The sequence below is a fragment of the Erinaceus europaeus genome, chromosome 4, assembly GCF_950295315.1.
Source record: "Erinaceus europaeus chromosome 4, mEriEur2.1, whole genome shotgun sequence".
Lineage (NCBI taxonomy): Eukaryota > Metazoa > Chordata > Mammalia > Eulipotyphla > Erinaceidae > Erinaceus > Erinaceus europaeus.
The window spans coordinates 36,784,075-36,801,683 of NC_080165.1; the positions used below are offsets into that span (position 1 = coordinate 36,784,075).

The 17,609-nt window shown below is 39.8% G+C and overlaps 3 protein-coding genes and 1 pseudogene across 3 annotated transcripts; 2 read left to right on the top strand and 2 right to left on the bottom strand.

Annotated features, from left to right (window-relative positions):
* Window positions 1–2,159: 2,159 nt before the first annotated feature.
* LOC103123894 (histone H2A type 1-B) lies at window positions 2,160–2,864 on the bottom strand. Its single transcript, XM_007534570.2, has one exon. The coding sequence runs from the start codon at window positions 2,854–2,856 to the stop codon at window positions 2,464–2,466; it is 393 nt and encodes a 130-aa protein (XP_007534632.1). The 5' UTR covers window positions 2,857–2,864; the 3' UTR covers window positions 2,160–2,463.
* A 307-nt stretch (window positions 2,865–3,171) lies between these two features.
* On the top strand, window positions 3,172–3,627 carry LOC103123895 (histone H2B type 1-C/E/F/G/I). The gene has a single exon (XM_007534571.2). The coding sequence runs from the start codon at window positions 3,198–3,200 to the stop codon at window positions 3,576–3,578; it is 381 nt and encodes a 126-aa protein (XP_007534633.1). The 5' UTR covers window positions 3,172–3,197; the 3' UTR covers window positions 3,579–3,627.
* A 1,231-nt stretch (window positions 3,628–4,858) lies between these two features.
* Window positions 4,859–8,296, top strand: LOC132538197 (histone H3.1-like). The gene is made up of 4 exons (XM_060190797.1): window positions 4,859–4,952; window positions 5,072–5,143; window positions 5,245–5,336; window positions 7,796–8,296. The coding sequence occupies exons 1-4, from the start codon at window positions 4,859–4,861 to the stop codon at window positions 8,207–8,209; spliced, it is 672 nt and encodes a 223-aa protein (XP_060046780.1). The 3' UTR covers window positions 8,210–8,296.
* A 1,203-nt stretch (window positions 8,297–9,499) lies between these two features.
* LOC103123925 (histone H2B 1/2/3/4/6-like) overlaps window positions 9,500–17,609 on the bottom strand; it is a 32,333-nt pseudogene continuing 24,223 nt past the window's right edge.

Consider the following 17,609-nt stretch of genomic DNA (forward strand, 5'->3'; position numbering starts at 1 on the left):
CACTTTTCGGGATTTGTGGGAATAAACCTGTATCCTCATGTTTGCTAGCTTCTGTTTTGAGTTATCAGGTGTTGTATTTCTTCAGCGCGCCACCTCCTGGACCACTCTAGTGCGTTATTTCTCAAGCTTCTTAGTGCCATACCCTAAATGTGATATTTCAATGAATCACTCATATTTCATTCTAAAATTATTTTTTTATACTTTAAGGCAAAGTAACACAGTGATTCTGATAAAATTATTTTTGAAGATCATATGCAAAAAATTCAGCAATAGGTTTATTTATTTATCTATTTATAATAGAGACAGATACAGAGAGAGTGAGTGGAAGAGATCACAACACCGAATCTTCCTTCAATGCTGTGAGGGTTGGACTTAAACCAGCCTTATGCAAACTATACAGGTGTGCTATTTCACTTGCTCTCAGATTTCTTTTAGCATTTTTCTTCCTCCTCTTCCTCATTTTCTTCCTCTACTCCTCCTTCTACCCCTCTTCTATTTTATTTATTTACATATTTATTTTCCTACTAGGGTTATTACTTGGACATTTGTCCTGTCATCATTTCTGGTAGCCATTTATTTTTTCTTTCTGTTTGGCATAGGGTGAGAGAGAATAGAGAGGAACAAGGAGATACACAGAGAAGAGACACCGACAGCACTGTTCTACTGCTTTGACGATTTCCTCTTCCTCCAACCCCTCCACCTCCTAGGTGAAAACCCTAGCCTTGAACCCAGGTGAAAATTGTAGTAGTTCAGGGAAGAGTGATTGAGGACCTGACTTGCATTGTGATGAAGATGGAGAGCAGGGCATCAAAGGGGGAATATTCTGAGACACTTTGGTAGAATTGGCAGTTTTTTAGGGACATAAAAAAAAAAAGGAAGGTGTTAAGATCAATTTATTTGGCACTAGGATCATTTATCACTGATGTGTTTATTATTGGGAAGCATGCAGTCTTTAGTCTCTTTACATCCACTACACTTCTGATGTTCCTGGCCTGGTTTTTGGCATTTGTTTATCATTTTTATTCACCTGTAGAATGAAATTAAAAACATTACAAATTCTTTATTTGTTGATATAAGGAGAAAGAAAAATGAGAGCATTGCTCTACTAAATGGGATTCTAGGGCTGAACTCAGGCTTGAGAGTCCAAGGACCTGTTTACTGAGCCACCTGTAGGACCCCCTAGCAAAGTTTTAATCATGACAATAACAATGTGATTTGAAAATCAAAAAGTAAAATTTTGGTTACCTGCTCATCATTCACTGATGATAACTATCATGACCCCATTTAATTTCATTTTAATGTCCCACTGATTGACTCCATAATTAAAAAACTTTCTTATGTTGAACAAGATAGCTTTACACTGCACTGGAAGGATGCTTTGATGCTGTGGCCTACAGTCCACTTACTAATAAGTATAGATCTACATTTTTTCCCCCCTCTCCATTTTAGAGGTGTTAAAAAAATGTTATGGCAGAAGCATCTAAATTTTTGTCATTCTGTTGGGAAAAACTTTTATAAGTTTTTACTCTCCAGTGTAAAATACTCTCCAGTGTTACAGAACCAAAGTAACCAAAGAATGAGATTTTTAATAGTTGAGTAGTATTCCATTGTGTATATGTACCACAAATTCCTTATCTACATATTTGTTGTTGGACACCAGGTTTGCGCTATTATAAATTATGCTGCTATGAACATAGATGTATACAGATTTTTTTTTTTTTTTCACCATAACACTGATAAGCTCTGGTTTACCGTGGTGCAGGGGGTTGAACCTGGGACTTTGAAGCCTCAGGCATGACAGCCTTTTTTGCATAACCATTATGCTATCTACCCCTGCTCCAGATCTCTTCTTACAAAGTGTTATCTTTGAATGGATCTCCAAGAGAAAAATTGGTCCACTATAGAATAGTGCCATATCTAGTGTTCTAATAAATCCTAGGAATTCGACCAATTTTCATACCCACCAGCAGTATAGAAGTTTTTCCCTAACACCCTAGATATTTGCAATGCTCTGCAATGTATGATATCTTTACAGGGGTGAAGTGATATCTAATTTATATCTGATAATCACTGGTTTTGTGCATTCATGTTTCTTGGTTTGCATCTTTTTGATGGAGTGTCCATGTCCTGTCCTCTCCAAGTTATCATACATGCTTCACCTGACTTTAAGGTGGAGCCGTTTTCGCCTCAGGTGTCGGTAGTAGGAAAGAACCTTGCACTCTCTCAGGTCTCACCAAACGCCTTCATCAAGTAACAAGAACCCCAGAAATTGACACATGCCGTATTGTCATAAGGCCTAATAAGTACAAGGAAGACATCCTTCCACCTAAATGTTAACTGTAACTAGGTAAATTCTCACTAAGCTGAAACTCAAGGCTATTAGCATTCCAGCACTTTTATAAAAAAGTGGGTGGCTCTTAAAAGAGCCTTTGGTTTCCGAAACCACAGGAACAGCTAAGTGGCTTACTTGCCCTTAGCTTTGTGGTGGCTCTCAGTCTTCTTGGGGAGCAATACGGCTTGGATGTTGGGCAGGACACCACCCTGCGCGATAGTTACACGACCTAACAGCTTGTTGAGCTCCTCGTCGTTGCGGATGGCCAGTTGCAGGTGACGCGGGATGATGCGGGTCTTCTTGTTGTCGCGGGCCGCGTTACCCGCCAGCTCCAGGATCTCAGCCGTCAGGTACTCCAACACCGCCGCCAGGTACACGGGGGCGCCGGCTCCGACGCGCTCCGAGTAGTTGCCCTTGCGGAGCAGGCGGTGCACTCGACCCACCGGGAACTGCAAACCGGCCCGAGAAGAGCGGGTCTTAGCTTTAGCCCGAGCTTTGCCTCCTTGCTTTCCACGACCAGACATTTTGAGAGAGAGAGAGAGAGAGAGAGAGAGAGAGAGAGATAATACACAGCAAAGAAACGAGGAGACTGGATTGAGGCTGTCCGCAACTTGGTAGTTATAGTTCTAGAAGGAATGGTAACACTCGAATTCCGATTGGCTGCGATAGTTAATTGGCTAGCTAACCAATGAGAAGTGTGATGAGGCTATCATATTTGCATATAGCGTCAGTAATGTATTGTCAAATCACATTCGCATATTCTTGCTTCCTCATTTGCATGTACGATGTATAAAAAATCCTCAATCCTGAAACTTAACAGTCTTTTGTCTTAACCTTTAAGTGGTAAGAATCTTGAACATTCAAGATGCCCGAACCAGCGAAATCTGCTCCTGCTCCAAAGAAGGGCTCCAAGAAGGCTGTGACAAAGGCGCAGAAGAAGGACGGTAAGAAGCGCAAGCGCAGCCGCAAGGAGAGCTATTCCGTCTATGTCTACAAGGTGCTGAAGCAGGTCCACCCCGACACTGGCATCTCATCCAAGGCGATGGGCATCATGAACTCCTTCGTGAACGACATCTTCGAGCGCATCGCCGGCGAGGCTTCCCGCCTGGCGCACTACAACAAGCGCTCGACCATCACCTCCAGGGAGATCCAGACTGCCGTGCGCCTGCTGCTGCCTGGAGAGCTGGCCAAGCACGCCGTGTCGGAGGGCACCAAGGCTGTCACCAAGTACACCAGCTCCAAGTAAATGGCTTACAGGCAGTGAAAACCAAAAGGCTCTTTTCAGAGCCACACAATCATTCTTCTAGAGAGCTTTAATTCTGTTATTTAGCACTTTCATAATGCAGGTATCTTTATTATACACTAGGGGCCATTCTAGGGATGTGAGGAAAACAATTTATTACTGTTAAATGAGCTCATGCTTTTATGGGATTCTTGGGGCCTGAACAAAGAACTTAAAGCTTTTAGGGAAGGCTGCAGACTGAGTACAGAAAGTGAAAGAGTTTTGCATAGAAAAATAGGTCCTGGATTGGGGGAGAGAAAATGATTATCCAAAGAAACTCATCCTGAAGGCTCCAAAGTCCTAGGTTCAATTCCACACCTAACCACCATAATCCAGAGCTGAGCAGTGTCTGGCTTAGAAGGGAAGAAGAAAAAGGAGAGAAAGAAAGGTGGACTGGCTTTTTTGACAACTCAATGGTATAAAAGTAATAAAGCACTGAGATTTCTCAGTACCAGAATACAAGACTCGTGCTTTAAATTCCAGACCCCACATTCAATCTTCATTCCTTCCTTATACCTCACACTTCACACTAAGCATTGTTCAGTCTTTTCTTTGTAGGATTTAATAAGTGCTTAAAAGAAGAATAGCACAAGGATTGAATGATGTGAAATCAGTAGTTACTGCTGATATCAGATATACTAGCAAGGAAGACTGAATCGTTGCTTTGTAATATCTGGAGACAGTGACGCTCGTTTTCAATTTTAAGTATCCTTTTTAAAAAAAACTTTTAAAGATACTTATTTTCCCTTTTCTTGCCCTTGTTTTTTATTGTTGTAGTTATTGTTGTTAGATAGGACAGAGAGAAATGGAGAGAGGAGGGGAAGAGAAAGACACCTGCAAACCTGCCTCACCGCCTGTGAAGGGACTCCCCTGCAGTTGGGGAGCCGGGGGCTGGAACAAGGATCCTTACACTGGTCTTTGCGCTTTGTGCCACGTGTGCTTAACTCGCTGCGCTACCGCCGACTCCCTTAAATATCCTCTAAGTATCCTATTGTTCAAGTCATTGTTTCAAAATGATGTATCTAGTATATAATCTAGAATCAACAGTCTTTTAAACAACCCTAATAGCTACCTGTAATGTGTAATTTAGTTTTGACATGTTGAGAGGCCCATCTTTCCACCAGATACTTTAAAGGTTAACATCAACATAACCAAAAGCTAACCTGTGAGAACACCAAGCCAACTATCAAAGTCATTACAACTCTTAAGTGAAAAACTGTGTGGCTCTTAAAAGAGCCTTTGGAATGAGGTGTAAAGACGTCCGTGTTACAGCAAAATACATTTCACAGTTCTTGATTGTTACAGCTCTAAGGGATCCCAAAACGAAACTGAAGGGACGTAGGAGGGCATACTTTTGCTTTATGCCGCCGGTTTTAGCGGCTCCTACCGAGCTTGAATCTAACTCCCATATTTGGCCCAGGGTTTTTATCCATTTTACGAGGGCTTTTTGCATTTAGGGCACATCTGTGAGCAGATTTGCAAAAAGCAGGAGCAGTGCAGTGGGGATAGTTGGGACATCGGGATGAAGAGTAGGGCCCTCTTCTCACCACAGGGGTTTCTCCCTCTAATTCTTTGCTAGGTGACTTTCATTCAGTCTAACTTTACTTGGAGCTGGTGTATTTGGTGACAGCTTTGGTGCCCTCTGACACAAAGTTCGTGGGCGGCACCCTAGCCTTCCTTGTGCGCCTTGGTCAAGGCTTTGATGTTCCTTCTTTGGGAAAGGTGCTGATTTCTCTGCCTTAAGTATGTATAAAACTAAATAGAAGTAATAAGGGCAGCAAAAGGGAATAAATAAATATAACTAAATAGAAGTACAGTATGTATTAATAAGGGCTTTATGCAAATATGGCGTTAAAAACTTGTAGCCTTTGATTGGATGCAGTTGCAACTTTGTATGCAAATTAAGTGATATAGTTCTTTGTAATTGGTTAAAATCTTAGAGTTCGTTTTAGCCAATAAAACGATGAAATTTACAATGCGGCTTGCAAGTATATTTACTTTTCATTTGTAGAAAGACACTAGTTATATATATTTTCCTTTCCTAAAGATTATATCAAATTCTTAGGGTGTCTGGCGGCGGCAAACAAGGTGGTAAGGCAAGAGCTAAAGCCAAGAGCTCTTCTGTAGTACCTGACTGCTGAGATTCTAGAGCTGGCGGCCAACGCTGCCCGAGGCAAGAAGACTCTCTTCTTATCCCGCGCCATCTGCAGCTGGCCATCCATAACTACGAAGAGCTCAACAAGTTGCTAGGGAAAGTTAACTGTCGCTCAGGGTGGCGTTCTGCCTAACATTCATGCCGTAAGAAGACCAAAGAAGAGTGAGAGTCACCACAAAGCCAAGGGCAAGTAAATATGAAAACATAGTTTCAGGTCTTGCAATCCAAAGGCTCTTTTCAGAGCCACCCGTCTCTAATGAAATAGCTTGCATAGAAAATTAGTAATCATGTGGTCCAGCAAGGTGGCGTAGTGATAAACCTTTGGACTCGCAAGCAGGAGGTCCCGAGTTCGATCCCTGGCAGCATATGTGCCACAGTGATGTCTGGTTCTTTGTCTTATCTTTCTCATAAATAAAATCTTTAGGGAGTCGGGCTGTAGCGCAGCAGGTTAAGCGCAGGTGGCGCAAAGCACAAGGACCGGCATAAGGATCCCGGTTCGAACCACGGCTCCCCACCTGCAGGGGAGTCGCTTCGCAGGCGGTGAAGCAGGTCTGCAGGTGTCTATCTTTCTCTCCTCCTCTCTGTCTTCCCCTCCTCTCTCTATTTCTCTCTGTCCTAGCCAACAACGACAACAACAATAATAACTACAACAATAAAACAAGGGCAACAAAAGGGAATAAATAAATAAAATAAATATTTAAAAAAAATAAAAAATAAAATCTTTAAAAAGAAAACTTAGTATTCCTATAGACTTTAAGAATTTGTTAATCTTGAGGTAGCTGCGGGTATTTGTCAACCTTCAGGAATAATGAGCTATGGAAATGTCCAAAACCAAAAGCATATCTTTTAAAGCATATTGCTTGTCACAGATTCACCTATGTAGTAGGGTGTCAGTTTATCCTGAAGAAAGTTTTTACCGGGAATGACTACTGAGCTATAGAATAATTGTAATTAAACTGTTACCTTTAAAATTACATTTTTATGGGGTGGAAAACATACAATTCCTCCTACAGTAACTTATGTTTGCCTCAGCTTTATTTTCATGGTTTTAATTGTAGATAGGACGCCTGTGCTATGTCCACTGCAGTTAGAGCATATGACATGCTAACCATGCGGTTCAGCAAGATAGTTATCTTCTATTTGCTAATTTATTAATTTATCCTGACTAAAAATCTCAGTTGAAGTTGTTGAACGCAGCAGGGTGTGCTTTAATCTGTGAGTGTTAAAAGCAAAATGTGTTAATGTAGTTTATATACCTGGTATTAAATTATATCATCTACAGTGGTGATTTAGGAAAAGTTAAAATACTTGAAAAATGAGGTGAAATTAAAATCAAAATATACAAATGCAAACGTTATCCGGAAATTATGGAATTATTACGTGAATGGGACTGTGGTGGTTTTGAAAGGTGTAAGAAGGCATAAGTGATGGTGTTTTGCATTTATCTAATAGAGAATCAAGAGTGCCATATATGATGCTGGGGGTTGAACTCAGGGCTTAATAATTGAGGATCCAATACTTTATCCACTGTGCATCCCAGGCTATCAGTTTATATTATTTAGCGTTTCAGTTTCCTTTTTTCCTCTAGATAGAATTGGGGTAAAGTTAGCTTTCATAAACTAGAATGAAAATAAACACCTGTCAAATAACTTTTAGCACAGCACTTTAAAAAATAACTTTGTTGGAGGTTTTGTCAAAAATTTTAGTGAAATCTAGTTTTAGTTTTCATAATTTAGAACTTTTATACAGCAATGAATTATCACTATAATGATTTATTAAGAATCGGAGAAGGAAATCCTTTAAAAGACAAAACATCCGTACTGAAATCCGTACTGAAGAAGTTAATTTTTATGTTCATGGCTTCTAAGTGTCATGTGACCAGGAAGTGATAGTTTCTACCAATACACACACTGCGAACCTTAGAGAGTAAATGCCTTGTCCAATCAGAACGAGACTTGCTTTATTTATACTTGTTGTGGAGGCTGAACCTCATTTCACAATCAACTAGCTGTTCCTCATAGATTAGGAAATAGCGCGTACTAAACAGACTGCTGGGAAGTCTACAGGTGGCAAAGCGCCGCGTAAGCAGCTGGCTACTAAGGCAACCCGCAAAAGCGCTCCGGCCACCGGCTGCGTGAAGAAGCCCCATCGCTACCGGCCCGGGACAGTGGCCCTCCGCGAGATCCGCCGCTACCAGAAGTCCACCGAGCTGCTGATCCGCAAGCTGCCGTTCCAGCGGCTGGTGCGGGAGATCGCCCAAGACTTCAAGACCGACCTGCGCTTCCAGAGCTCTGCTGTGATGACTCTGCAGGAGGCTTGTGAGGCCTACCTGGTGGGGCTATTTGAGGACACTAACCTGTGTGCCATCCATGCTAAGCGTGTGACCATCATGCCTAAGGACGTCCAGCTTGCCCGCCGTATTCGTGGGGAGAGGGCATAAGTTGCTTTCCCCACGAGGTGCCAACCCTAGACTCAAAAGGCTCTTTTCAGAGCCAATCATCCTGTCTGAGGTTGCTGTACACTTGGCTCTACTTAGATTCCCAGGGATATTACTATGGGTGACTTTAATTTTTAAATTTTTATTTGTTGGGTAGAGAAAGCTTTTTTTATATGTATATATTGATATATGTGGCTGTTGAGGGCTCTAGGAAAATCCCCTCAGAGTTCTCCAGGAATTGGATGAATAACTCCAATTACACTACCTGTGTTAGCAAAGGAAGATAATTTAATAATACATAGAGGGAATACTCCCCACAACCTGGCCTCCTATTTCTTCTCCTAGTCTGTGATGCTAGTTTGAGTCCCCAGAGTGGGAGGGGGTGGAATTATTTCCCTTTCACCTCGACAATTACAAAGGAAACATAGCATATTAAAATACCACCATCAACTTAACCATCCAGATTGATGAAACTTTAGCATGTGTTTATTAATAAATAGCATAACTTAAAAATCATCACTGCTTAGATTTATACTTAAATGACAACTTGCCATATTAACATCTAAAAATTCAATGTGATATGAATATAGCACAGGTTCTCCTAATTACATTTTTTTTCACTTTTTTTTTAATTGGGGAATTAATGTTTTACGTTCAACAGTAAGTACAATAGTTTGTACATGCATAACATTCCCCAGTTTCCCATATAACAACACAACCCCCACTAGGTCCTCTGAATCCTTCCTGGACCTGTATTCTCCCCACGCACCCACCCCATCCTAATTACATTCTTACTTGCATCTGTTGTTATAAAAAAATTCTATAATATGGGACCGGATGGTGGCGCACCTGGTTGAGCGCACATGTTACAGTGCTCAAGGACCTGGGTTCGAGCCTCAGGTCTCCAACTGCAGAGGGAAAGCTTTGCAAGTGGTGGAGCAGGGCTGCAGGTATCTCTCTTTCTCTCTCCCTCTCTATCTCCCCTAACCTCTCGATTTCTGGCTGTCTACATTCAATAAATAAAGATAATAAAAAAATTCTATAATATAACTCAAAAGTAACCAGGGAATGAGACCTGAGGCCACATAGAGGACAGGGAGTTTCATTTATTTCATGTTAACGAATTACAAGCAGATTACCACCAGGCCTGAACAACCTTGAACCTCAGCACCCGACTTTTATCTTTTTCAAGATGGGCACAGCACAAGCGTATTGGTTACAGAGTCCATCAAGGTGCTTACAATAAAGGTGAGAGCAGGTTGGCTATAATCAAGAGTCTGCCACTTGGGATAATAGAATGAGGAAGTGAGAGTTTACCAGCAATATGTTTATATTCTTTACCTGGGATTTTTCTTTTTTTTCTTTTAAAATATTTATTTATTCCCTTTTGTTGCCCTTGTTGTTTTTCATTGTTGTAGTTATTATTGTTGTTGTTACTGATATCATCATTGTTGGATAGGACAGAGAGAAATGGAGAGACGAAGGGAAGACAGAGAAGGGGAAGGACAGACACCTGCAGACCTACTTCATTGCCTGTTAAGCTCCCCTGCAGGTGGGGAGCCCGGGGCTCGAACCCGGATCCTTACACCGGTAATTGTGCTTTGTACCACTGCGTTTAACCGGCTATGCTACCGCCCGACTCCCGGGATTTTTCATTTCCTTTTTTTTTTTTTTTTTAATATTTTATTATTTATTTGAAACATAGGAAGAGAGAGAAAGACCCAGACATCACTCTGGCACATGTGCTTCAGGGGATTGAACTCAGGACCTCACGCTTGAGAGCCTGATGCTTTATCCACTGCGATACCTCCTGGGCCACGGGATTTTTCATTTCACTGGAAATGAAGGAGAGGCTCAAGTACAGTTGGAATAAGGATAAAGATGAAGTTTTACTATATAGTCATTTCTAGATATCTCTTAATCCTGTGTCCCCAAAGAACTTTACTTAAATTCATTTGTGTGAACTGTCAACACTTGGAACAACTTTGATCCAATTTGATCCTCCTCAGAGACCATAGAGAAAAGGCCAAATCAACTGAAACTCCTCGAGGGAATTAATGGTGAACTAAATCTTAAGTACTTATTACTTTGAATACTTCTCAGAGGACTCTTTTAGCAAATTAGCATAATTTCTTAGCCATTTGTATTTAGAGGTGATGAATATTGGCCCATTTATATTAACAATCTGTGTTTTTCTTGTTCCAAAAATTTGTTGTGCAGAAACATTTACCCTGTGCAGAGATTCAAGAGACATTTTAGGAATGTGAGCATTCATTGGCTGCTTGGAGATGGGAAGGATAAGATATGCCATGCTGATTGGGGAGACCTTCCTCAAAGCTTTGTGCTGTCTGGCTAGACAGGTCTCAGTGGTATCTGGTATACATTAGGGCTTTCTCCAGGAATTTGGTTAGTCAACTTTATTTTTACCTTTTCATCCTCTCTCTATTTCATCGTCACATTCCTGGAATGTCTCTTGAATCTCTGCTGAGTGTAAAATCTCTCTGGACACACACACACACACTTATATATATATATATTATTATTATTATTGGTAACACAGTGAAAGTTCCTTCTGTGTGGCCAGTGCTGGGCTCAGACCTTGGCCATGAACTTGGCAAAGTGTTGCAGAAAATGTTATGGCAAAAACAGTTATCCTTGAAGAAATTCAAGAGCCATTCCAGGAGTGTCTGGAGAATACAGTTTAACAATAATGGGCCACAGAAAGAGCTCATGCTCTTAAAGAATTCTAGGCGCCGAACAAAGGGAAGGTGCAGCTTTTATGGAGGCACTGCAGGCTGATATCAGAAAGCATTCTCATAAAAGTGGATGAGTGGTGATGGGGGAAGGGGGGGATCTTCAACCCATTGCTCAGGGTCTGGTTGTCTTAGTTACTGTTATCATGTATATATATATATATATATATATATATATATATATATATATGGATTTTATTTATTTATGAGAAAGATAGGAGGAGAGAGAAAGAACCAGACATCACTCTGGCACATGTGCTTGAACTCGGGAGTTCATGCTTGAGAGTCCAAAGCCTTACCACTGCGCAACCTCCAGGACCACTTACTGTTATCTTTTCCTGGATAGCGGTGTTTTGGGAAGGTTAACCTTAGGATTCATAAAAGCATAACTCTGAGGAGGCTGGAGTCTTATAGTATTCAGTGGCTGCATTGGAGATGGGCAGGATTTAGAAGTTTTAGGACCTTTCAGGATAAGATATACCACTCAGGTGGGCAAGACCTTTTTCAAGGCCTTGTGCTATTTGGCCAGAGGAATCTGGGCCTTCTCTTCTGTACATTTGGATTTCCCACAGGAGTTTGGTTAGTTAACTCTTTTTTTGCACTAACATTTTCTCTTTTTCTTTTCTATTTCAAAAGCAGTGCACTATTCAAATACTGGTCCTATGTCTCTGATTTATGATACACGTTTAAAGCTCCTGAAGTAGCTGTATTTTATTTTTGTTAATTAGTTAATCAAGTTTACCAGAGCACTGCTCAGCTCTGGCTTACTGTGGGGTTGGGTCTTGAAGCTGAGACCTAAGATTCTCAGGCGTGAAAGTCTTTTGCATACATACATTTTACTATCTTCCCAGCCAGTAGCTGTAGTTTTATATATGAATCTAAATTAAATTTTTAAAAAAATTATCTTTTATTTTGTTTGATAGAAACAACCAGAAATCAAGAGGGAAGGGGGTGATAGAGAGGCAGAGAGACATCTGCACCACTGTTTCACCTGTAAAGCTTTCCTCCTTCAGGTGGAGACCAGGGACTTGAACCCAGGTCCTTGCGCACAATAACATGTGTGCTCAACCAAGTCCACCTGGACCCCTTTGTTTTGTTTTTATGATTTATTTTAGTGCCAGCAAAATAGCTCTTTTAGATAGTATGCTGCTTTGCCATGTTTATGAGTCAGGTTTGAGTTTGACCTCCTCTGCATTGAAGGAAGCTCTGGTGCTATGGTCTCTTTAAGAAAACAAACAAACAAACAAATTGTGTTACTTTATTGTTTTTAATAATGAGAGAAAAGGACCATAACATTACTCTGTCACATGCAATGTTGGGGATCAGACTAAGGAGCTCATACTTAAGAGTTCAATGCTTTATTCACTGTAACTTTGGACCAAGATATTTATTTATGAGAACCAGAGCACTGTTGTTTTTTTTTTTTTTTTTTTTTTATCACCAGAGCTCTGTTCAGCTCTGGCTTATGGTGGTGCAGGGGATTGAACCTGGGGCTTTGGAGCCTCAGGCATGAGAGTCTATTTGCATAACCATCATGCTATCTACCCTCTGCCTCCAAGAGTACTACTCTTGCATATGTGATGCCTGGAACTGAACTTGAACTCTGGACCTCATAACCATAAATCAAGCACTCTAGCCACTGTGCCACCTCCCTGGCTGAACCTCAGATATTAACACCAGTTACAGGGACTGGAATAAGAGAACTATTGGGCAATTGTTCAGACTAGTTGATCAATGGTGATTATTGAGGCAATTGCAGTGTCAGTGTTTTCTGCTATGAAAAAAATGCAGAAATGTAGAATGAAAATAAAGGAGAGTGTCTGAAATCTCAGTGGAAAGCAAAATAATCTCTTGAAATGTGGTAAGAAAGGAAATCATTTATTAGTTTATATGAGTACAGGTCTTCATTTTGGAAAATATCAAATCATAGCAAGTTTAGATAAACAGTTTAGAAATAATTTACCCTGGTCTGGAGGAATTGCTCAGTTGGCAGGACATCTGCCTTGCCATGTTCTGGGCCTGGGTTGGAGTCCTGATACCACATGGGCATGCACAGGGGCACCCCTGGTGCTCTGGTATCTCTCTTGCTCTCCTTTTATCTCTATCTGAAAATAAAATAAATATATCTACCAGCTTTATTTTTAAATTTGTGATAATTTTAGCTGGAACTGGTCCTTAGTTTTTCCCTCCTATCTTTCTGTAGAGAGAGGGTCCTCCCTGAATCTGACATTCTGATTTCCTCTACTTCCCCCACAGTACCCTAATATGATCACTGCTCAGGAAGTCACTATCAGCAAAGTTATGCAGCAGGTTTGAGACCAACAAGATAATATTTATACCTGAGTTCACCTTCTTATCTTTATTCTGCAAAATAGCTATTTTTTTGTGTCAGTCTTCAGAAAATCTAAATTCCTATTCAACTTTATTTCTTTTTCTTTTTCTTTTTTTTAAAAGATTTTATTCATTAATGAGAAAGTAGGAGGAGAGAGAGAAAGAATCAGACATCACTCTGGTACATATACTGCCAGGGATTGAACTCAGGACCTCACACTTGAAAGTCCACCTCCCAGATCACCCTATCCAACTTTCTAATTCTCAACTTAGTTAATATAATCTCCAGAATCATAGATAAAGTTTTTTTTTTTGTCATCTATTTGGTAAAAAAAAAAAATGTTCCACCTGGTTGAGTATTATTATCATTTCCCCCCATTTTATAGGCAAAGAAGCTAGAAAACCTCAGTCAAGAAGTTCACTCCCCAATGTCATTATTTATAAGTGTTGGTATCTGGATGAAAATTTAGGCTGACTTTGACTTGATAGCACAATAACTACATTAATATTCTTATTATCTCCTGGTTAATTTATCCATCCAAAAGTCAAGGGGTGGAGGAGATAGCAATGCTTATCTAAAAGATTTTCATTTCATGAGGGCCAGGCGGTGTCACACCTGGTTAAATGCACATAGTAAGATTTTCATTCCTAAAGCACTAAAGACCAGGTTCAATCTCCTATACCACCATAGAACAGGACTGAGCATTTCTCCGGTAGAAAAAAATAAAATAAAATAAAATAAAATAAGTCTTTTTTGGGGTATTTAAAAAAATTAATTCATTTTTTATTTCTTTATTGGGGGATTAATGGTTTACAGTTGACAGTAAAATACAAGAGTTTGTACATATATAACATTTCCATATAACAATACAACCAAAATAAAAAAAGTCTTTAAAACAAACAATATCACAAACACAAAAAGCAAGGTTTTCTCTTCCCAGACTTCCTTTTATTTTCCTTCACTGCTCTACAAGAATGTATTTTGACTTCTTAAAAATTAACAATGTCATTCTTATCTGTATATGTAAGCTACTTGATTAGATAAGACCCCATAGTAATTATTTGAAAATTACTATTTTCCTATTTAATAAGCACACAGACATGTGTATAGGTATAATTTAACAGATACTGGATTAAAAAGCCAAACTAGGAAAGTTTCTTGGGTTTAACTTTATAAGAGAGCAGCTGTGCTATCCAATGTTGTTCCCATTAGCCACGTATAACACTGATCTCCCAATTTGACTAATTCTATAGAAAAACTAAGATTTTTTTTTTTAAACTGATTTGCTTCATAAGTATAGGCAGTTGTTGCAAATAACAACAAGGTTATAGGATCTATCTATCTATCTATCTATTTATCTTTAACAAGAAAGAGAGAACAGGGCACAAGTCTAGCTTACTTGGGATTTAATTTGAGATCTTGTAGTTTCTGGTATGAAAGCTTGTTGCACTGTTTCTGACTTTGTAGGATTTTAATTAGGTATCTAATAGACAAACAATTTCAGGTATAAACCATGTATAAAATAAACTTAGTCTTTAAACTGTTCAAGAAATGGTAATGAGTGCACCCGGTTAAGCTCACATATCACTAAGCTCAAGGACCTGGGTTCGAGCACCCACTATGCTCCCCACTTGCAGGGGGTCCACTTCACTAACTGCGAAGCAGGTCTACAAGGTCTCTCTCTCTCTCCCTCTCTCTCTCTCTGTGTCCTCTCTCGATTTTTTTTCTGTCCTATCTAATAAAAAAAAATAAATAAAATGAAATTTAAAAAATAGCTATGGGCAGCTGGTGGATTCAAAGTGCTGCCACTAAGCCCCAGCTCTGATGGTAATAAAATAATAATAATAATAATGGAATGGTAATAATGGATCTAAAATGGAGTATCTATCCCATGCCAATAGGAATTTGCTGAAACACACAAAGTACAAGGAAGATAAAATATAATTATGTTGGTTAGGAGAGACTTCTTTTCAAAGGATTATTGATAGTGAAAACTGGGGTTATTGCAATAGAGGGAGGGTGATTTAAAAAAAAAAATTCTTTATTGGGGAATTAATGTTTTACATTCAACAGTAAATACAATAGTTTATACATGCATAACATTCCCCAGTTTCCCATATAACAATACAACCCCCACTAGGTCCTCTGTCATCCTTCTTGGACCTGTATTCTCCCCACCCAGCCACCCCAGAGTCTTTTACTTTGGTTCGATACACCAATTCCATTTCAGGTTCTACTTGTGTTTTTTTTTCTGATCTTGTTTTTCAACTTCTGCCTGAGAGTGAGATCATCCCATATTCATCCTTCTGTTTCTCACTTATTTCACTTAACATGAATTTTTCAAGGTCCATCCAAGATCAGCTGAAAATGGTGAAGGCACCACTTTTTATAGCTGAGTAGTATTCCATTGTATATATATATCACAACTTGCCCAGCCACTCATCTGTTGTTGGACACCTGAGTTTCTTCCAGGTTTTGGCTATTACAAATTGTGCTGCCAAGAACATATGTGTACACTGATCTTTGTGGATGGGTGTGTTGGGTTCCTTAGGATATATCCCCAAGAGAGGAATTGCAGGATCATAGGGTAGGTCCATTTCTAGCCTTCTGAGAGTTCAAGGGTGACTTTTTTTTTTCCTCCAGGGTTATTGTTTTATCGTTGGAGGATATTGCGGGTCGGTGCTGGCACTACAAATCTACTGCTCCTGAGGCCATTTTTTGGATTTTTTTTTGGATAGGACAGAGAAATTGAGAGGGGAGGGGAAGATAGAGAGAGAGAAAGATAGACACCTGCACATCTGCTTCACTACTTGTGAAGTAGTAGTAAAACTATATATATTATAATATATAAAATTATATATATTATACATATATAATGTTAAATTATTTATTTATTTTACCAGGAAATTATGCAAATCTGGCTCCTGGTGGTACAGGAGATTGAACTTGGCATGAGAGTCTCTTTGCATCATCTCCCCTGCCCTCTTTACAGAAAATGTTAAACAAAGTTAGATAGATTTCAATATGAGGAAATATTGTGAAAAAGAGACTTGACTGGAAGAGATTATAAAACATATTTACCTTGAGACCAGTTGTTGAGTGGGACTCCTAGGGGTGTGTGTGTGAAGGAGTGTCCAGTTTTGGGGTCTGTATGATGTAGTAATTATAACTATGTCTTGAATGACTGGCATATTGATTAGGGGCAAAATGTCCTTCAGCTAGTCCTTGAAAAGGCAGGGAATGGGAATTTAGAAGGGAAAGAGTGTGGGCTAACACTTGATTCTCCCCAACTGCAGTATCCACATAGGATTCACACAAATAAATAATTACCAAAAATCTCATGTCTGGAACTTCAGGGGCTTTAAGAAGATGGCAAACACTGTAGCCCTAACCACTGGAGTCAATTGTCTTTTATTAATTAGTTATAAAGTACATCAAAGGAATTCTAAAAAAATTAAATTACTAGAAGGACAGTGGTTTGTTTAAGAGAACAAATGGTGTTAAAGGGAAATAACACAGAATAAGAAAATAAGGCAGTGTCATAGAGTCTCTTTTAGATTCTTGTTTTAAGTTCTGTCTTAACTAACATTCCTAAGGGAAGCCCAGCAGATTTATGGCTGCAATATCAGTAAGTCAAATACCTCCCTCATTCATGGCAGGTATCAAACTGGCTGTGGCCTGGAACTTTGGCATCCATTGACATCAATTCATGTGTGAGAAGTTACATATCTCTGCTGGCTATGCATAATAATTAGGCCATGGGCTGCAAAACTCTGTGGCAATTACAATGTAATAAATGTTCCATAGTATAGCTCAAAAATAACCAAGGAACAAGACCCTAAGCCACATGGAGGGCAGGGGGTTATGATTATTTTATGTTACCGAGTTACAGGCTGATTCCTACCAGACCTGCACAAGATCGTATCCTCAGCACCCAACTTTTATCAGTTTCAAACGGGGCACGGCACAAGGTGACTGGTTACAGAGTCCATCAAAGTGCTGACAATAAAGGTGAGAGCAGGTTGGCTACAATCAGAGCCTGCCACTCACTCGGGATACTGGAATGTAGAAGTGGGCGTCCACCAGGAGCCTATGGATTTTTCATTTCAACAAGTTTGGAAAATAAAAGCCTAGCAAACCCAAGTGTGTGTGTGTGTGTGTGTGTGTGTGTGTGTGTGTGTGTGTGTGTGTGTGTGTTGTGGTGTATGTGTGTGGAGGAAACCAGAGCATCTAGCACCTACAATGCCATGGAAATGAAATTGGAACATAATACTTATGATTCCAGAGTTGTATCCACTGATTCTCCTCCTGACTCATA